Here is a 22,511-nt window from a genome sequence, read left to right as displayed (position 1 = left end):
ACTCTCTCTCTCTCTTTTTTTTTTTTTTTTTTATAAGTGCAGTGGGATCTTTCATCTACTTGAGCTACCAATAACTCAGACAAATGGGAACTCGGTTAAATATCTCATCCAAAGGACAGCACACTACATTTTATTCACATATAATTCAAAACGTCGTGAAGTATTCTGTTAAAGGTCCAATAAAATTATTTAGGTAATGTGACTCAAGTCCAGTAAGGGGAGATTTGATCACCATCAGGCATGGGGACAAAAATGACCCTAGAGAAAATATACTTCATTTGCCCTATTATATGTGAATCCTATGTTCAGTTATATCACTCTAAATAATTTCCCTGCTATATCTGACACATTTATGTCACATCTAAGAACCTTATCTATCACACCCAAGACCATGTTTTTATCCAGGACTACTTTAAGTTGGTTGTCTGATATGCAGAAAAAATGCCTGATAGATTTTCTCAAATGCTACTGTATTGCACTTTTAACATTTAAGTTCCAAAGAGTTAAATAACAAGGACTTTATATTTTAAACGATGCATATCATCTGCAATCAAGCAAGAAATGATTTTATTCCTCATTTTGAAATCATCTGCATATTTAGTTTGCAAAAAGTAATCTGCAAATTGGAGGACAGACATAAAAATGACAAAATCCAGAAGCACTTATAAATATAGATTACTTTGTTTCATTTCCTGCATTGTTCTCTGCTTTCTTGTACCCCTTTCAAACCTGTTGCATGAATAAATAATTTGTTTTCAAACTGTTTAGATCAGTCAGTATTCCTGAGTGAGGAAATGTACTAAATGAATTTGTTAGGAAAAACACACAGACTGGATTGTCAATTGTTCATCTAATGTCGCAGAAAAATGTTCAGAAAATGAAATGAAACATATGAGCTTCCCTTAGCCAATCAAGACTGATCCTGGTCTAATAATACCATGGTAGGTAATCAGTGCAATATGGGAATAGTTAACATCCAGACACTGGAGGAGAAGCATGTAAGGCATATGGTTCTCTAGTTATCTCCCTCTGTGTAATCCTATTTTATGTCACATATAGGGATTGTCAGTTTCTTCTTCCACAAGAATGTTGCTATATCATAATAAAGCATTGTGCAACAAATAGAATGGTTCTACAAAACTACTTTTGACACTGTACAAAAATTCACAGAATATTCCATTTGGATCCCACTGTATTATATGTTAACTGTGCAAATGCTTTTTTCAGCATCTTCTCTTGAAATTAAAAGGGTTTTGGTATCACTCTTCCTCAGTAGAAAGAAGGCCTGGAATCTCTCTTATAGTAGGTTACTTGTGTTTTAGCAAAAAGAAAAAAAAGTACTTCTTTCTGTCGGATATGATAGAATTTCTATTAATGAGTAGGTCATGACCACAGACTACAGGAGCTGAAACTCTTCTTAATGAGATCAGAAGAGTCAAGGTAAGATACATGTACAGATAATGATCACAGACTACAGGAGCTGAAACTCTTCTTAATGGGATCAGAAGAGTCAAGGTAAGATACATGTACAGATAATGAGATCATTTAAATATGAAGGAGGTCTTCCTAACCATGAAGTTAAAATGAGGACAGATGGGGAAGAGCTAACAAATGCTCTCTTGGTCTGCAAACTACTGTTGCACTCAGAGGGTTGGGAATCCATAGAATGCACTACTGAAATGGATGGTAGAACACTTCAGATAGATGTTGACAAGTGCATGAATCACCACAGCAAGGTCAAATAGGGTACAAAGTGACTGATATGAGATATATTTTAAGATGGCTGTATGGTGTCCTGGATCCTCAACTGTAAGCATGCAGTCAAGGATCACAACTAGATCTTGCACACAAGGTGCAAATTCTACTCTATTGTCACTAAACAGTAAGAGGAGAAAGAAAACAAACCTGACATGGACAGATGGTGGTGTGCACCATCATCACCTCAGTTCTTTATTCGATGCTAATACCCATCCTGTGAAAGATAGCATCCACGATATTATAAGGTCAGATACACATTCATAATAAAAGATGAGGTATAGCTGAATATCATTAGCCTAACATTGCTAACTTAATCTCCACCTTGAATTATCTCTTTTAATGTCAGCATACATACCAAGAAAAAGGCAATGGAATCAAGCTCAAGTTCTGGAGTACCTCACAAGTCAGAATGCAACCCTCAGAAGAATTAATACCAGAAAATACCTATAAAGTGTGACCCAACAGGTACAAAAGAAACCAAGCAAGTAGTGTGGAAGTTAAACAACAGTAGGGGTAAAACTGTCAAAACACTCCAACAGATCACGTATGACCAAGATCAAGTACAATAACTGATTTCTTCAACAAAAAAAGGACATTAACTACCCTATGAAGGAAGCCTCATTGTTGTCTTGATATAAAATCAGAAAGGATGATCCATGAGACCATGAGGTAAGAAATGTTTGTACAACTGTGCTTATCCATCCATCCACACTTACAAGTCACAGTTGACTCCTTTAGAGATCTGCAGAATAGCCATTGCCATTCACAGAGTTCACTGGGCTAGGGAGAAACAGAAGTAAATTGTTAGGCCTTTCTTTACACACAGACATACATACACCTACAAAAAATGTAGAGGTTTCAATTGACATGTCACATGTCTTTGGAATGTGGGAGGAGATCAAAGCATTCAGAGAATACCCACATGAACATAGGGATATGTAGACTCCACTGAGAAGGCACCCCAGCCAGGACATCAACAATGAGTATTCTTTCTACACCACTTTCATACACACACACACACACACACACACACACAAAACTGGTTTGATTTAAAGAGAGACTTTATTGAAATAAGTAGGAGATAAGAATAATCAGAAAAATAGGCAGGTATGTATAGCAACTATTAGGAAAAACTCACAGTTTAACATATAAGGAAATGTTTTAGATATACTCAGGATGGTGGGGTGTTCAAATTGTGCAAGACAAAATGGTAGCACAGATTAAAATAGGCATTCAGTATTGACTGAAAACATTGAAGAGTCAGAAGTGATAACTGGAATGCTTTTATTTATTCTATTTATTTATTATTTAACCTGGTACGGTAAGTCCACTAGATACGTGTCCTTTTTCTGGACAACTAGGGATCCTTGTCAGGTTAAGTGATTTGCTCAGAGTCACAAAGTTTGTACGCAGAAACTATGTAATCAAACCCAGAACTACAGGATGAAGCTCATTAAGAGCTCATAGCCTTAACCCACTGAGTTAAACTGCCAGACTACCTGAAACATTTGAACGGGCTTACTTAGCTGTTGCTCTTCTCCAGGTAGCTTCTGTATATATTTTATTAAAAGCATGTCTGGGCAATCAGGTCTTTAGGAAACAGGGAGATATGATGAGACTACAATGCAGACTGCATTTCCCTCCTGGCTGTAAGTTTGCAATGGGCAGTAAAAAATGTTCAATTCAGGGTAACCCAAGTAGCCTACCCACATTCAGCTTAAAGACATTTCTTAAAAATAAATCACATGACCTGCAGTTAATTCCACTTAATGAACTTAAAAAAAAACACTTTTTTAAATACTTCTTTATTTTTCAATAGTTGTCATCTATACAAATAGAAAGTTAGTCTAGTAAAGGGACTGATGGTTAGGTTATCTTATCTCAGAATGGTCTATACTTTTTAAGTAAATGAATAAGCTTAAGGACATGCTTTATGAAAGAGGTACCTAGTTGTGATAGTGCAAAGGACAGAAAAAAAGGTTGTATCCAAAACAGAAATTAGTTTTAAACCTATTTTGAAGGGTGACAACTTGTGAAACACATTAAAGCTGGGAAGAATGGTGGTGTCACATTTGATAGAGCTATGGTATTACCATTCAATAATAAGAGTGGTAAGATTAACAGAATTATAGTTAAAAAGTGGAATTTGAATATTAATTTAAATGATATTTTGAAAAATAAATTGGGTAATAATATTAATTTTGTTTTTAAAAGGAGTAAGAATCTGAAAAATATAGCAGAAGCTGGAAGTTATTTATATAAGATATTTGCAAGATGCACAGATGTGATGAATGCCCATATTGCCCCTATATTAATCTGATGGATAAAGTTAAGATTTTTAATTATTCAGGAGAAATTTATTGTAGGGGAAAGTTTAATTGTAATAACCTGGCTGTAGTTTTTTTGGTTACCTGTCAGTAATGCCAGGCATTTTATGTTGCTAAGACTGACAGGCCCCTTACATGGAGAATTTATGAACATCTGTATTGTATTCATGACAAGGACAAAAAACAATGCTTTACATAAACATACCATTTTATTGTAATAATTTTTTAAAAAATATATATTTCTTCAACCAAATAAAATGAGCGAAGTAGGGGTAAATGCTCTGAAAACTATACCAAATAAATTTAAAACAAAGAAACAGCACCAGAGCACTTCACGGTGATTGGACCATACACATAGAAAACTTGTAGCACTATAAGTAATAGTTCAAGCATGTAGTATAAAATCCAAGGTTTATTGGAATTCCAAGTTAGCACTTTCGCCCTCATGGGCTTCTTCAGACCTTTTACATCTCATAAAAGTAATTCAAGTAAAACAAACCAGTCCTGGGGTTAGGTGCCTCTCAAGAAAAATATCCACAATGAATTTAGAAAAACAAAAGAAGCACTCCACGGCTTGACGGCAACTCTTTATTGTTTTTTATTCTATTTTGCTGTCACATAGTTCTAACAAGAAAAAGAAGTTATGTACCTACCATAACGTTCCATGTTAGTTGTCTTCATCTCGCCTTCTTTCTTGCTGGTTGGGATCGGAGCCAAGGGGACTCGGCCATCTTCTGTAGCTCGAGAGCTGTTTACTGGCTCGAGGCTACCCCTTATCCCATGATGCCTAGCGATAGCTACCCAGATCTCGTTTGAAATAGCTAACCCCAGACATAGCCAGAGAATCAACCTGTCCAAACAAACAGGTTGAGCATACCTGTCATACTCTCTAAGTCAGTAGAGGAAACAAACCAGAGAACACTCAGCTAGTGAAACCAGAACTCCTCTCAATCCAATAGGACAGGGGGACAGAGGGTGGGACGCAAGAAAGAAGGCGAGATGAAGACAACTAACATGGAACGTTATAGTAGGTACATAACTTCTTTATGTTAAGTTGTCTATCTCGCCTTCGTTCTTGCTGGTTAGGACAGCGTCCCTAGCACCTACAATCCTGGGCAACTCATTGGAACAGACTCTTCAGAACAGTGGAACCAAAGTCATCTCTGCTCCTGGAGACCATATCTAGCTTGTAATGAGAAATAAAGGTATGAGGATTTGCCCACGTAGCAGATGCACAGAGAGAATCCATGGGCAACCTAGATTGGAAGGCTACAGAGGTGGCCAAAGCCCTAGTAGAATGACCTTTCGGTTTGATAGGCAACTCTTTGTTTCTCAGTTGATAAATGAAAGTAATAATGTGAGACAACCACCTGGATAAGGTAACTTTGGAAACTGGGAGACCTTGTTTGCCTAAAGCATAGGAAAGGAATAGTTGGTCTGACTTCCTTGTTTCCTATGCAAGTAAAAATGCAATTGTCTATGAATGTCCAATTGGTGTAATTTGTATTCTGCCTTGTTGGTGTAGTTAGGGAAAAACACAGGAAGATCTATACATTGATTTAAATTATTTTCTGAGCAGACTTTCAGAAGAAATGAAGGATTAGTCCTCAGAGCAACCATGTCCTTATGAAAAACCAAGTATGGAGGACGAACACATAGTGCCTGAAGTTCAGAGACACGTCTGGCTGAAGTAATAGCTACCAGAAAGACTGTTTTCCAAGATAGAAACTTAATGGAGCAGGACGCTGCAGGTTCAAAAGGGGGCATAATTAAGGAGGTTAGTACCAAATTAAGGTCCCAAGGAGAAGGGGGGATCTCTCACTGTAGGTCTAAGGAGAGTAGTCCCTCTTAAAAAGGCTTTACAGAGCTTATGAGACATAATGTTTGAATTAGACAACCCAACAGGAAAGTTAGAAATGGCCGCCAATTGAACCCTGATTATAGCAGAAGCGGACCCAGAATGAAAAAGTTGCACTAGGAATTCCAGAATTTCGTGGACTGGGGCTGAAAAGGGATTTACATTCCTAGCCTCTGGCCAACAAGAAAAATGTTTCCATTTGCTAGCGTAAGTTTTTCTAGTTGTGGACTTGTGAGAGGAGACAATAATCTCACGTACGGCCGGGGAAATGCTGGGAAGCCTGGCTAAGGTTGGAAGTGGAGCAATCAAGCTGTGAGCTGGAGTGTTTGGAGGGATTGATGCAGCCCGCCTGATTGATGAATCAGTAGGTCTGGAATCGGATCCAGATTCCAGGGCTGATCGAGAAGGTAATGGTGCAGGAAAGGAAACCATATCTGTCGAGGCCAGTAGGGGGCAATGAGGATCATTTTGCAGCCCAATGATATTGCTTTCTGTATAAGTTTTGGAATCAGGGGAAACGGGGGAAAGGCATAAAGAAGTCCCTGAGGCCAATTGTGGACTAGAACGTCTCTGGGTGAGTGACCTGGAAGCGGAAGAAGGGAGAAGTAGTTGCTGTATTTGCTGTTGAAGAGGGTGACAAAAAGATTGCAGCAAGGCTGTCCCCATTTGCGGAAGATCAGATCCGCAACTACCTGATTCAGAGACCACTCATGAGGCATGAGAATAGCTCTGTTGAGCCTGTCCACTATGACATTGTACCTCCCAGGGATGTGAATCATAATCAGAAATCGTTGGGAGGAAATCTCCCATTGCCAGAGTCTGAGTGCTTCTCGACATAGGGGGTAGGAGCTGGTTCCGCCCTGCTTGTTGATGTACCACACCACTGACATGTTGTCTGTTTGAATTGCAATGGTTCCAGAAGGGAGAGAGTCCTGAAGAGCTTGCAATGCTAGGAGCACAGCTCTCATTTCTAGGATGTTTATATGCAGATGGTACCCGTGAGGCTGCCAAGTGCCTTGGACTGTCCTGCCCTGATAATACCCCCCCCACCCTATCAGGGAGGTGTCTGTGGTCACTGTGGCAACCGGAGGGGGCTGAATGAAGGGTCTGCCCTGAGTCACTAGTGGGGAGACCATCCACCAGGAAAGGTGCCTTTTGCATGCTTCTGTAATCATGATCATGTGAGACATGGGCAACTATTGGAAATACCACTGTGTGAACAGAAGCCACTGAAGGATCCTCATGTGAAAGCGGGCCAGTGGGATAAGAAGAATTGCCGCTGCCATGGAACCCAGAGTTTGAAGGACAAACCTGACTTGGATTCTTTTGCTCTGCATTAGAATTTGTACTTGCTGCTGAACTGTAGACACCCTTTCTGGCGGTAGCCTTGCGGACATGTTCCTTGTATCTAAGTCTGCTCCTATATAGGTGATAGATTGACAGGGCAACAAGGCAGACTTTTTTAAGTTTATTGTAATGCCTAGCTGGGAGCAGATTGTGATTGTGTAGTCCCTGGCTTGCAGAAGTTGATGCCTGGTAGGAGCAGTGAGGAGCCAGTCATCTAGATATGGAAACACCTGGAATCCTCGACATCTCAGGTGAGCCGTAACCACTGCCATACATTTGGTGAACACCCTGGGGGCTGTGGTGAGACCAAAGGGGACAGCTCTGAACTGGTAATGACTGGTTCCCAGCCGGAAGCGAAGAAATCTCCTGGAGTGCCTGTCCATTTTGTTATGGTAGTACGCATCCTGAAGATCTATGGAGCACATCCAATTGTCCTGACCCAGAAAGGGTAGAATGGACTGTAGCGTGACCATCTGAAACTTTGTTCTTTGAACAGACCTGTTTAGTCTGCTGAGATCCAGAATCAGTTTCCAGTCCCCTGTCTTTTTTGGTACCAAAAAGAACCTTGAGTAAGTTCCGGATCTGTGTTGGTCTGCCAGGACTTCCTGGATGACTCTTTTTTCCTAGCAGTTTTGAAACTTCTATGACTGCCTGGTCCCTCAGATTGAGTGGAACATCTGGAAGGGATTTGCTTGACGGTAAGGGGGGTTGAGAGAAGGGAATTTTGTAACCTCCGGATATAATGGACTGTACCCATTTGTCTTGCGTTAAATTTTGCCAGGCTTTTGGGTACAGTGAAAGTCTTCCCCCAACTGCCTCCAGAGGCAGGCAGCCGGGCAACCCTTCAGGGATGATGAAAGGGCTTCTCAGAGAAGGATTCTCTGTTGCCCTGGTTCTGCGGACCCCCTCTGCCACGAGGGCGGCATCTGTTGTTGTTGTTTCCCCCTCTGCCCCTGGAGGAAAAATTGCTATTTGTGTCAGGCGAGGCTCCCTGGGATTTTCGGAACCACATTTTACCACTCTTCTGACTCTTGAGGTATGGTCTGGAAGGAGTGGTAAAACAGACTCCCACGGCAGAGAGAGTCTTGCCTTCTTGCTCACACCTAGTCAAAGTGTCTTTCACCTATGGTCCAAAAAGAAAGGAACCATTAAAGGGGGTGTTGGTGAATGACACTCTAAAGGGTTCCGCAAAATTACACAGCTGTATCCATGCATGTCTCCTAAGAGCCACACCCATACCTGCAGCTCTGCCCGCACCATCGGCTGCAAAGGAAATGAGCCTCATGGAGGAGTTGACTACAGAGTTAAGCATCGCCAGCTGGGAAGCCACTTTAGCTTGAGCCCCCTCAGCTGATGGATCTTGAAGGGTATCTCCAAGCTCTTTAAGGAGATCCCTCTGAAGCCGGGTAAAATGGCATAAGTAGTTCAGTGACCTTATAGAAAAGGTTGCTGAAGCAAACATTTGCTTCCCATATCTGTCCATGGTCCTAGACTCCTTGTTAGGAGGATGGACAGATGAAGAGGTTTCTGCTAACTCTTTTTTGGTGGCTGCTGCTACCACCATGGCATCAATAGGAACACCTTTGGTAAGGAAATGCTTATCATGGGGTGCTGTGATGAATGTGCCACGTATCCTCGTAGTTGGTTCCACTTTATCCGGGGCTGACCAAGCCTTTCAAGCCACCACTGGCATAAGTGGATCGAAAGGCAGAGAAACCCAGGAGGTGGAAGGTCGGAAACCGAACGCATCCAGGAATACAGACTCATCCTTGGTAGGGGCTAGGGGATTCCAATTCCCCCTCTGCTTAAGCATTTCTAGGATGTCCGAAAAGGAAACATCTTCAGAGGGCGATCTCAGGAATGCTTCCGAATCATCTAAGTCTGTATCAGAAGTGACAGACTCAGGGGAGTCAATGTGCTCCCTCTTGCACTTCTTCTTATGAGAGAGCTCCTCTGAATGATCAGGGGAGGCCTCAGAAGAAGAGGAAACACCCAATGGGGTGCCCTGGAGCATCGGTTCCCCACGCTTGGGGTCTGGAGGAGGAGCAGAGGTTGGCACAGGTACTACAGGGTACGGAGCCGATGGGGCTGATAGTGGAGCTGACTCAGTAGCTAGCACACTCCTCATGACATCAAAGGTGTCCCTGCCATGATGCAGAGAAGGCTCTGGTTCCGAGGAAATCGGAATCCTTCTCCACACCAAGGGAGATGGCTCTGAGTCTGATGTAGGAGCCGAGCTCACCTGCGCCGAAGCTCTGAGAGGGAGAACGGGGTCGGACAAGGGTCTGATGCCACTCGCCCCCTCGGAGCTGACGAGGGAGCCCAGGCACTCAGATCCCTTGATGGATGGCACCATCGAGGGAATCGGAGCCGATGACGGAACCAAAGGAGATAGAGTTATCGGAGCTGACGGTTCCACTACTCAAACCCCAACAAACTCCGGCTCCGAGCTCAATGGAGTCAGAGTAGGAACATCGATAGAAGTGGACGGAGCTGACACCTGTTGAGGAGGGCTGGACAACATCTTGGCAAGTGCCTGCAACTTTAGCAACCTACTGACCACTCTCTCCATGTCATGATCCAACAGCCTAGAGGATCGAGAGGAGTGAGAAGATCTGTGACTGCACCCGCTCTGAAGCAGGGGAGACCGAGGAGCTGAATGTATCAATTCCAAAGAAGGGGACCTCAGCCTCTTGTGGCTCCGTGAAGGCTCCAAAGTTTCTGATGGAGCCGACGGGGAGATAGTCTTATCGGTTCCAGCCGGAACCGAAATAGCAGGTAGAGTCTGAACCAAAGACGGCTCCGAACTTGGAGCCAACGGTTTGGTAGATTTAGGGGATTTCACAGGCTGAGTCTTGGCCAGTGAATCCTGAGGCTTTAAAAGACCCCTAAGAATAAGCTTATTGTTACACTCCTGCAGAACTCTTGGACTAAATGCATGGCAAATAGAACAAGAGTCCTGCAGGTGCACAGCGCCTAAACAATAGACGCAAGAAGTGTGCCCATCTGTCAGAGACATTTTCTGACAGCATGAGTCACCCTTCTTGAACCCAGACACTTTGGATTCTTTTGACATCCTGTAACAAGAAATACAACAATAGCTAACAAATCAAAATACAGTCTACAGAAAAACACAGTATACTAACAGACTAAAGCTAAAGTTTTTTTTTTTTTTTTTTTTGATAGGAAATCCTCTAACTCAAATGGCTAGCCTATAAAGAAAATAGAAGGAAAGCCTCTAACCTAAATGGCTAACCTGACAAGAAAGAATAAAAAGGGGGGGAGGGGGAGAACTCTCTAAGTTAAACTAGTTCTATAAGGAAATGAAGGAAGCTACAAATACAAACTAGCTAACACAACCAAAAAAAGAGACTAAAAGTTAACATTAACACCTAGGAAAAAAACTATTTCTAGTAAAAAAGTTCTATAAAGAAACTTTATACGAGCCTGAGCAAGAAAAACGACACCTCGCAGCTGAAGCGGTAAACGAGATCTGGGTAGCTATCGCTAAACATCATGGGATAAGGGGTAGCCTTGAGCCAGTAAACAGCTCTCGAGCTATAGAAGATGGCAGAGTTGGAGCCGAGGATCAGCTCTGATCCCAACCAGCAAGAACGAAGGCGCGATAGACAACTTAACATCATATCTTCTCTTGTAGTTCTAACTCGTGCATGAGAAAAAGTCATTGAGCAGTGTCATATATTTAACACTCACCTCAATATTCAACTGTTGCCACTTGTAAAGTAGTTCAGGATAAAGTGCTCCAGTCATAGGCATCTTAAGTACTCTTAGTCCTCTGGATATGATTTTCCTGTCTATGCAGACCTCGAAATGCTGTCTCTACGTCTGTAGTTTCTTCAACTTCAAAAAATCAGCTTCTAACAGCTCAAAGTGTTCTGTGATTCCTTGTAGTATTTCCATCGACTCAGCACCCTCTGTCTCTTCCTGTTCATTCACAACGAACGTCATCAGAGGATTGTCCTGCCCTGCTACATATTCAGAAAACCTATTCAGGTCTTTCCTGCTTACTGAAGCTGCTCCTGCATTGTAAGGTAATTCGAAATCAACAGTATCCTTCTCAGCCATGTCCCCTTTTATCGCAAGTACAGAAAACACTTTTTAAACCAAATAAAATGAGCGAAGTAGGGGTAAATGCTCTGATAACTATACCAAATAAATTTAAAACAAAGAAACAGCACCAGAGCACTCCACGGTGATTTGACCAGACACAGAGAAAACTCGTAGCACTATAAGTAATAGTTCAAGCATGTAGTATAAAATCCAAGGTTTATTGGAATTCCAGGTTAGCGCTTTCACCCTCATGGGCTTCTTCAGACTTTTTATATCTCATAAAGTAAACATATATTAATATATATATACTATGTTTATAAAAGTATATATAAAGAATATATAAAAAAATACTTAAACATAACAGCACATATAAATATAAAAATATAAAAAACAAATATATTTAAAAATGTTTAAAAATGTTTAAAGTATTATGTATATAAAAACATATGTATGTGTGTATATGCCATGCATCAATAAAATGTTATACAACAAATTATGCCAGTTCATTTAAGAACAGTATATAAAATACATTTCATAATAGATTCATGTAAGAGCTGTATGAGGACTACATTATATGATATATATACAATGATGTATTACAAATATAATGTCCCATCTGACCTACAACTAACTTTCTATTTCTTAGGGTCGGTTTAATAGGGACTCTGTCGTTTAGTCCAAGTCTCTGATCTGCTCTTAGCATTATAATCCACCTGGCTTCTATCTTTTCTGTATATTTCCTTATGTCCCCTCCCCTAGCATTGGGTTTGTTTACTTGTAGTACTAGAAATTTGAAGCTGTGTGTGTCATTTGTGTTCATCACATGCTTTGATAATGCATTACGTGGGGATTGGATGCGTATATTATACAGATGTTCACGTATCCTATCACGTAACCTTCTATCAGTTTTCCCCACATAAAATGCATCACAGGCCATGCACCTAGCTAGGTATGTGACATGCTATGTGTCACAATTAGCTGTAGTATACTACAATTGGTAGGGGTAAGATATTAAATTGCACCAGACCATGTCATAAATGCAATTATTGTCCCTTTATATCTGAGGACACCAGCTTTGTACAACCTGTCACTATGAAAAGATTTTGTTTCTACACTACATGTAAACAAACCCAATGCTAGGGGTGGGGACATAAGGAACTATACAGAAAGGACAGAAGCCGGGTGGATTATAATGCTAAGAGCAGATCAGAGACCTGGACTGAACGACAGAGTCCCTGTTAAACCGAACCTAAAAAATAGAAAGTTAGTTGTTAGATAAAGACCTGCAGGTCAGATGGGACATTATATTTGTATACATCATTGTATATATCATATAATGTAGTCCTCATACAGCTCTTACATGAATCTATTATGAAATGTATTTTATATACAGTTCTTATATGAACTGGAATAATTTGCTGTATAACATTTTATTGATACATGGCATATACACACATACATATTTTTTTATATACATAACACTTTAAAAAAATGTATAAACATTCTTAAATATATTTGTTTTTTACATTTTTTTATATTTATATATGCTGTCATGTTTAAGTATTTTATATATTCTTTATATATACTTTTATAAACCTAGCATATATATTAATATATGTTTACTTTAACTTTAGAAGTTGCTTTGTGGTTGAGTATTTATAAACTATTCTTGAATGAAGCCTTACAGGTGAACACTATTTTACTTACTTAAAGAATGATGTCATAGAGGCTTTAGTATAAATGTTAGCATTACTTTTATGAGATGTAAAAGGTCTGAAGAAGCCCATGAGGGTGAAAGCACTAACCTGGAATTCCAATATCCTTGGATTTTATACTACATGCTTGAACTATTACTTATAGTGCTACGAGTTTTCTCTGTGTCTGGTCCGATCACCGTGGAGTGCTCTGGTGCTGTTTCTTTGTTTTAAATTTATTTGGTATAGTTATCAGAGCATTTACCCCTACTTTGCTCATTTTATTTGGTTTAAAAAGTGTTTTCTGTACTTGCGATAAAAGGGGACATGGCTGAGAAGGATACTGTTGATATCGAATTACCTTACAATGCAGGAGCAGCTTCAGTAAGCAGGAAAGACCTGAATAGGTTTTCTGAATATGTAGCAGGGTGGGACAATCCTCTGATGACATTCATTGTGAATGAACAGGAAGACACAGTGGGTGCTGAGTTGATGGAAATACTACAAGGAATCACAGAACACTTTGAGCTGTTAGAAGATGATTTTTTGAAGTTGAAGAAACTACAGACGGAGAGACAGCATTTCGAGGTCTGCATAGACAGGAAAATCATACCCAGAGGACTGAGAGTACTTAAGATGCCTACGACTGGAGCACTTTATCCTGAACTACTTTACAAGTGGCAACAGTTGAATATTGAGGTGAGTGTTAAATATATGACACTGCGCAATGACTTTTTTTCAGTGCACAAGAGAATATATGTGCTTGACAGAACTATGTGACAGTTAAATATCCAGCAGTAGTGGTGGATAAATTAATGGAATGACTTTTGGATAATGTGTATCTCTTTGAGAAAAAGTTATTGGAACAGAAACGCTCCAAAATTCAGCGAGATACTGCCGATTTTAAAAACAGCCATGTCTTCACTTGGCCGAGGAATAACTTTGCTAGAAACACTGACTATAGAGGACATGGTGTCCGCATTGTTAATGAGCATGATAGTGCTAATAAAAATAATTTTACTCGCTTGCCTGAAGTATGAGACATACGAAGTACTAGTACCAACCATGTTGTAGACGAGACATACAAAGTACTAGTATCAACCATGTTGTACACAATATTGTTTTGAATGTGCAGGATGATGTTAGTAATGTCAGTAACTTACAACAGAACACCTTAGATCTTACTCCAGTAGTAACTACAGACGAAAACCCAGTAGAATTAGACAGTAACTCATTAGCAATAATCACATCTAATGCTGATATGCAAACTAGGGCGCCTGCACCAATAGTAAGCACAGGGCCAAGCACCTCTCACAAGTATGACAACTCATTGAATAATAATGCTTTATTACAGGAACCTGTTGCCAGAAGGAAAGACCCTAGTGCAAGCTCCTATAAAACAGCATATGAATATACTCCTTTCCCCATCAATGAGGTACCCAGAGGAGGAAGAAACAGGTCAATGAGCAGGGGCAGACAGAAACGCAAAGGCTCAGGGGAGGAACATGCAGGCCCCACAATCAAGAGGATGTGGGAAAGAATACCCAGACATTAGTTTGGAACCTTTCAGACAGAGTTTTAACAGAAGATGAAATCTCTGCACTGAATAAGGGACTGTCATTTATTCCCTCTATGAAAAGCAATCTACCTGACTCAGTGATAGATACAAAATTGTTTGGAAGGAATGTTCAACTGAAATTAGATTATGGGGGACATTCATCAATGGGTGAACATGGAGTTTTCAAGAGACCCAGCACATTTATTCCTATACTACATCCATTAGTAGATGCTTTTGTTAAAATGGTAGAGGAGGACTTACATGGATTAAACAATAATAACAAAAAGAAATGGTATGGTAACCTGAGTTCAAAACAGAGAGTTGCTATGAATAATCTGAGAAGTGACAACACACTTATGATTAGACCAGCTCATAAAGGAGGACCAGTAGTAGTTATGAATAGAACGGACTATGACGGCAAAATGAAAACAATGTTGGATAATAGTGAGTTCTATTCAGTAATCTCCAAGACTGAAATAGATATACAGGTTGGAACTATTAGAAGGATGTTAGAAGACTTATCCAAAAGTGAAATTATTAGTTTGGAACGTTACACATTCTTTTTAGTTGAAAATCCGTTGATTCCAGTCATTCAAGGGTTACCAAAGGTCCACAAGAATACACATAATCCACCCATGAGACCCATTGTGGCAGGGAGAGGTTGGGTTACTGAACCCCTCTCCTTGTATGTCGAAAAGCAACTAAGGAAAGTTGTAGATAGTTTCACTCATATCCTGAGGGATACCAAATAGTTCCTGCTCGACCTTTACAGTAAAGTGAGTGTGTTACAGACTGATTTACACTTCACATTAGTGACTCTTGATGTACAATCATTATTTACAGTTATACCCAACCAACATGGGTTAGAAAGTATATGGAGATGTCTCAGGGTGAACACTGATTATGCCATGTCCCACATTGAAATAATTACTGGTTTGCTAGAGGCAATCTTGGAAAATAACATTTTCATGTTCAATGATACTGTCTATATACAGAAGGATGGCATGGCTATGGGTACATCCTGCGTCAATAGCTATGCTAACCTAGTGATGGCAGACTGGGAAAAGGAAAAACTATTCCCACTAGATAGCTTCAAGAGGAATGTTATTTATTATGCTAGGTTTGTGGATGACTTATTCCTCCTATGGGCAGGATCAGAAGAGGAACTCCAGAAGTTTTTTTTGTGAGGTCATTTCTTTGACCAGTTTTTTGAATTTTACCATGGAGAGTTTGGATAGATGGATATCATTTTTAGATGTTTACATTGAAAGGTTAGACAGTGGTCTACTCAATACAGGTGCATTTAGAAAGTCATGCTACAGGAACTCCCTCTTACATAGAGGGAGCATGCATCCTCGTTTTGTGTTCCACAACATAGTGAAAGGTCAAGCTATAAGAGCCTCACGTTTGAATCCAACAGAACAAGGGTTTAAGAATTAGTTAGATCAATTACGAGGGAGACCAGTTGCCAGATCTTATACACCAGAAGAGATATACTCAGAGATTGAAGGGGTATATGATCTTAGAACTCGATCTGCACGTCCATATTTTGCAAACGCTGTAGACTTAGAAGGAACATCAGAGAGAACTAAAATCACTGATATGACGATGAACCATCCCATAGTTAGGGTCTCACTGAATTATACACAAGACATTAGCAGTGTGAAAGGGATTTTTTTATAAGAACTGGTCTGTCCTCACTACAGATCCCAAATTAAAAGAGATAGTGGGGGATAGACCGTCGTTTGTCTATAGAAATAAGTCAAACTTGCACAGATTACTCTGCCAACCTAGAGTCCCCACTACAATTGGTAGGGGTGAGATATTAAATTGCACCAGACCATGTCATAAATGCAATTATTGTCCCTTTATATCTGAGGACACCAGCTTTGTACAACCTGTCACTATGAAAAGATTTTGTTTCAACACTACAGCTAATTGTGACACTCAGCATGTCAAATACCTAGCTAGGTGCATGGCCTGTGATGCATGTTATGTGGGGAAAACTGACAGAGGGGTACGTGTTAGGATAAGTGAACATCTGTATAATATATGCATCCAATCCCCACATAATGCATTATCTAAGCATGTCATGAACACAAATGACATACACAGCTTCAAATTTCTAGTTCTACATGTAAACAAACCCAATGCTAAGGGTGGGGACATAAGGAACTATACAGAAAGGACAGAAGCCAAGTGGATTATAATGCTAAGAGCAGATCAGAGACCTGGACTAAACGACAGAGTCCCTATTAAACCGACCCTAAAAAATAGAAAGTTAGTTGTTAGATAAAGACCTGCAGGTCAGATGGGACATTATATTTGTATACATCATTGTATATATCATATAATGTAGTCCTCATACAGCTCTTACATGAATCTATTGTGAAATGTATTTTATATACAGTTCTTATATGAACTGGCATAATTTGTCATATAACATTTTATTGATGCATGGCATATACACACATACATATGTTTTTTATATACATAACACTTTAAAAAAATGTTAAACATTCTTAAATATATTTGTTTTTTACATTTTTTATATTTATATATACTTTTATAAACATATGATATATATTAATATATGTTTACTTTAACTTTAGAAGTTGCACTGTGGTTGAGTATTTATAAACTGTTCTTGAATGAAGCCTTACAGGTGAACACTGTTTTACTTAATTAAAGAATTATGTCATAGAGGCTTTAGTATAAATGTTAGCATTACTTTTATGAGATGTAAAAGGTCTGAAGAAGCCCATGAGGGTGAAAGCGCTAACCTGGAATTCCAGTAAACCTTGGATTTTATACTACATGCTTGAGCTATTACTTATAGTGCTACTAGTTTTCTATGTGTATGGTCCGATCGCCGTGGAGTGCTCTGGTGCTGTTTCTTTGTTTTAAATTTATTTTTTTCAGTTTGGAAAGAGTTCCTCCATTAATGAAAGGGAACAAGTGGAAGAGTGTCCTGGGGTCTAAGGCATTATATTGGCAATTACTATTGGAATCAACTGTTTTTTTGTTTAAATGATTCTGTTTCCATTAGCAGTATGTTGAAACTGAGGGCATAACAATTATGAATTATGAATTATATATTCATGTATTTTTTATTATATTGTTATGATGCTTAAAATGAAATGGATGATTCAGATTTCAGTATGATACTCCTTTAAGAAAAATAGGCAATTTAATGAGTGGCGATGATTAGGTGTGGAAGATCTGTTTAATAAGTAATTGTTTTAGTTATGTCATTCTGATGAAGTTCTTTGGATTGTACAAAAGAACAAAATCACTTAATAAAACAAGTTATTTGCTTATTTATGGCTTCCCGTGGTTCAGTTGAATTGCTGGTGTCTCTTTTCTTCGTATGTTTTTTTTCATCGGCCCATGGTTATTGTCTTGTTTGGACTTTGTAATGTATTAAAACAATTGAGAATGAAATGCCAGTGTTTGTAACTGCTGGTATAAAAAAGCGAAGTCTAAAAATGTTACTACCAATAATTGTTTCAAAAGTTTATTGCACACAAATAGCAATGTTTTCTTTCCAGGATGTGCTAGTTAAATAATGTCTTTCTGTTATGGCTTTCTAACTACAGTTTTGCTTTTCAGAATAAGTGCTCACTTACGTTTTGCTTTCTGAGGCTTGTGGTTCTGGAATATCTCTTAGTACCAGGTGCAGTACACTGTGATAATCATTCAGCTGTGGAAAAACATAAACTAAGTTACCTGAATGACTATTAGCCAAATAAGCAAACTGTGCAGCTGTCCAGTTTAGTAGTCATGTTGAACTGTGGTTATGCCAGTATTTACATTAGCAATATTTATTTGTAACATTGAAGCATCACAATTTAGGAAGATATGTGTGCATTTTGCACAAAACATACCTGCATACATTTAGGACTGGGTACTAACAATCAGCAAGTTTAAACAAGTGAACAATTAAGTGCTGCTGCCAAAGGATAATCACTTTAAAGATTTCAACTAGCGCATCTACTCTTTTTCTCACTGTTTTATTTATTGTTTTAAGTAACAGTGTTTCAAGAAATTTAGAAAAAGAAGACTCCATAGTCCTGTTTACACCCACATCTCCTACAGTACAAATAACAAGAAAGCAAAACCATTAGTTCACAGCAATAAATAAGATTTTGAATGCAGCTAACACTTGGTTCACCTAGTTTACCCATTGTTCTGACTATTGGATATTTATACATTCTATTTCATACCAACTAATTATATTTTCTAAGCTTCACAAAACATGCATTATTTAACACCTTTACCATTTTTGACCATAGGAACCTCACAATGTCCTCAGAAATGTTGCTCCACACATCAAGCCCCTTTAAAACTTTCATATTGACAGAAAAGGGGAAGCTAAAGCCCCAACAAGTATAAGCTAGGAAAACAAAAATAAAGGTCCTCATCCTGACAATAAAAGCATGGAAAACAAGGGGAGAGAGGGAGAGAAATGCTACTGCAACAGTGATCATTCTACCATCTACTGTTATGATGAGTTTAATTACACATTTGTACTATGTTTTCATATGTATGCTGCAGTAGCCTTAGCTTTATGAGTAGATTACTATAGCTTAGACTGACTGGGAGGAGGAAGGATGAAGGTCCAGGAGTCCTGCTCTAGACCTAGAGAAGGAATCTACCTTATGATGCTTTGTAAAAGTGTGCACAGATGACTGAGTTGCTGCTTCCAGAATACTATTAGACCCCCACCTTTTCCAAAAAGCCGCAGGTTAAGAAGCAGCTCTGGTAGAATGAGCCTTGAACCTGTTTGAAATAATTTATGTCGTGGTGGGTGTAACAGCATGAAACAGCCACTTGAAAATAGTCTGTTTTGCTACAGGTTGTCTTTTTTTTCCCTCACAAGAAATGAGCATCTGATCAGATTTACTAAAAGATTTTGTTCTGTCAAGGCAGTAGTTGGGTTGTCTGTGGACATCCAAGGTATACAGTATCCTTTCTCCATCATTTTTAGGTTCTGGAAAGTAGATAGAGAGATGGATAGCTTGGTTCAATGTAAATGTTGATACCACTTTAGGCATAAATGATGGCTTAGTTCGTAAGAAAACTCTATCTTTGTGGAAAATGAGATAAAGCTGGACTCCATATGACCTTGCAACTCAGATACTCTTCTTGCAGAGGTCAAAAAAATTAATATGACTATATTCCATTTTAAGAACTTGACATCAGCCTGGTGTGCTTGTTCAAATGGAGCAACAGTTAGCTTTTCTAACAGAAAATAAAGATCCCAAGGAGGAAGCACCAGTTTCCATGGTGGTTTCATATGTAACACCACTTTCAAAGATAGTTTTACATGAGATTGCATTGAACGAGGGGAACCCATGGGCAGACATGCTGACATGGCTGACAAGTGAAGTTTGTTTGAGTAGTAAGACAGGCAAGAGGATAGTCACACAAATAATATAAAACCGCAGAAACACTAGCCCAGACTGGGTGCTGGTTCTTTTCTTGGCACCAACTATAAAACCTTTTCCATTTACTAATATATGATTTAATAGTTGCAGGTTGTCTTGCCTCCTTTAATACCTGATGCATGACCTCAGAAAATAGGTGCCTCAAAGGTATTAAGATTCTATAATATAGGCAGTCAGTTGCAGTTGTTTGGGGTCAGGATGTATCAAACACCACTGGTCTTGTGTGAGTAGTTCTAGTCTGTGAGGATATTTATGGTAGTTGCCTCCAGCCTTTTCCAAAATAAGGGAGAAATTACAATTGCGTAAGTAAACTTACCATAACAGTAGATGTTCAAATGATCACTGCTGTGGTAGCATTAGCTATATGGGTTATATCTTGCCAAGGATAAAACAGTTGGCCAACTTCCAAAGCTTCAATGCACCATCCACATGTTCAAACTGAGATGAATAAAAGACAAGTTTGGCAGCCAAGCCCTTCAGAACTTTCCTGTCAACAGAAAGAGAGAGGGGGAAGTTGAGTACTGAATGGACAATGCTAGAATGAACAAAAAATAATCAACTACATCCTGGCATAAACAACATACAAAAAATAAGGGGAGTGGAGGAGGTAGTGGCTACTGCAGCAGTGCTCATCCGAACATCTACCGTTATGGTAAGTTTACCTGCACAAAGGTACTATGTTCATCATACTGATAACAGCTGCAGTAGCTTTAGCTATATGGGTAGGTTATTCTAGCTTACACATATTGGAGTTGGAATGAGAAAAGTCCAGGAGCCCTTGGAGAATGGTCCTTGCAAAGCTTGATCTAGATCTAGAGAGGGAATCAAGCATATAGTGATTTGTAAAAGTATGTACACAGGATCAAGTTGCAGCTTCTACAATACCTCTAGATTCCAACCTTTTCCAAAAAACCACAGATAAAACCAAGGCCCTGGCAGAGTGGACCTTAACCATGCCTGGGAAAAATTTTAGTGGTGAGTATAAAAAAAGGTAACATCCTTAGACAACCATTTGGAAACAGTATGTATTGACACAGGTTGTCCCCCCCTTCTTGCCTTCATAAGAAAGGAACAGCAGATCCGAAGATCTGAAAGATTTACCAAGATGGCATCTAAGGTGTCAGTGGACATCCAAGGTATGGAGTATCCTTTCTCCCTCATTTTTAAGATCAGTAAAGAAAATGAGGGAATGGATAGTTTGGCTTAAAGTAAACTCAGATATCACTTTAGGCATAAAAGACAGATTAGTTTTCCAATAAACCATGTCTCCTTGAAAAATAAGACAATATTGACTGACCATAAGAGCCTGCAACTCAGATACTCTTCTTGAAGAAGTCAGAGAAATCAATAAAACTTTTTCCATGTTAAGGACTTCACATCAGCCAGATTAGCTGGTTCAAATGTAGAAAGTGCTATTTTGAAATTAAGAAATGATTGGGATTGGGGTGTATCAAACAACCCTGATCTTGTGTGAGTACATTCATTCTATGAGAAAGCTTATGGTAATTGCCTCTGGCCATTCTAAAATAAAGGAGAACCACTGCTGTCTTGACCACAAAGGGAGTCACCATAAAGATCTTGGGTTTTTCTTCTGAAACTTCAGAAGTACCCTGGATATTGCTGGAAAGGGTGGAAGATCATACAAGAACATTCCTGTCAAAGTAAAAGAAAAAGGCATTTGTCTTACAGGCCTTCCAGCATGGAGCAGAATTTTGCTAGTTGATTGTTTATAAAGGAGGTAAATGGGTCTACTAGAGGAACTCCCCACAGATGGATCAAATCTGGGAAAACTCCCTGAACACATTTGTATAATTGTAGGTCTGTCCTGCTGTGTTCAAATTGTCTACCACACAATATTGCTCTGGCAGAATGAAAGATGCCTGTAGAGTGAGATTGTGCTGTGAAGCTATAACCCAAGCTAACATAGCTAATTTGCAAAGCTGGTACACCCTGGTTCTCTCCACTTGAAAATGTACCATAAAACTGTGGCATTGTCTGAAACAATTTAAAGAGGTCCTTTGTGACCAAAGATGATTCAGAGAGTTGAGTGCCTGGATCAGGACAAGCATTTCTTTCATACTTACGTGCTTGCATCTGTCCTAGGTGTCCCACACACCTTGCACTACTACCTCTCCTGAAACCGCTCCGCAGGCAAAGTCTGAGATGTCTGTGATGATGGACGAGAGACAATTTAGGGATATTTGCTGCTCCCACCAAAGTAATGTTTTTTTTACTGACAAACTCCAGCTCTGGGATTTGAAAAGACAAGCAAGAGATGTTCATGCTGAGACCAAAGAGACTTCAGATAACATTGTATCTTTCTCATATGGAGTCTTGCCAGGGTTGTCATGAGAACCATAGATGCCATGAGACCCACAATCCTTAGGTATTCCCTCACAGTGACGAAAGTCAGAGTGGAAAATCTTAGAAATAGCTGTAGATATATTT

General features: G+C 39.4%; 1 protein-coding gene across 1 annotated transcript in view; it reads right to left on the bottom strand.

Annotated features, from left to right (window-relative positions):
• Positions 1-22,511, bottom strand: part of DLEC1 (DLEC1 cilia and flagella associated protein) — a 2,498,134-nt gene that overhangs the window by 1,763,927 nt on the left and 711,696 nt on the right. Inside the window, exon 15 of the mRNA XM_044067561.1 lies at positions 18,243-18,316. Within this exon, the coding sequence (XP_043923496.1) occupies positions 18,243-18,316 (74 nt within the window). The remainder of the gene's footprint in view (positions 1-18,242; positions 18,317-22,511) is intronic.

Source organism: Protopterus annectens, chromosome 3.part1 (assembly GCF_019279795.1).
Source record: "Protopterus annectens isolate FY-2018-M chromosome 3.part1, PAN1.0, whole genome shotgun sequence".
In the NCBI taxonomy this organism is placed as follows: Eukaryota; Metazoa; Chordata; order Ceratodontiformes; family Protopteridae; genus Protopterus; species Protopterus annectens.
Note: the sequence above shows the minus strand (reverse complement) of the source record. Positions and strands in the feature narration are given on the sequence as shown.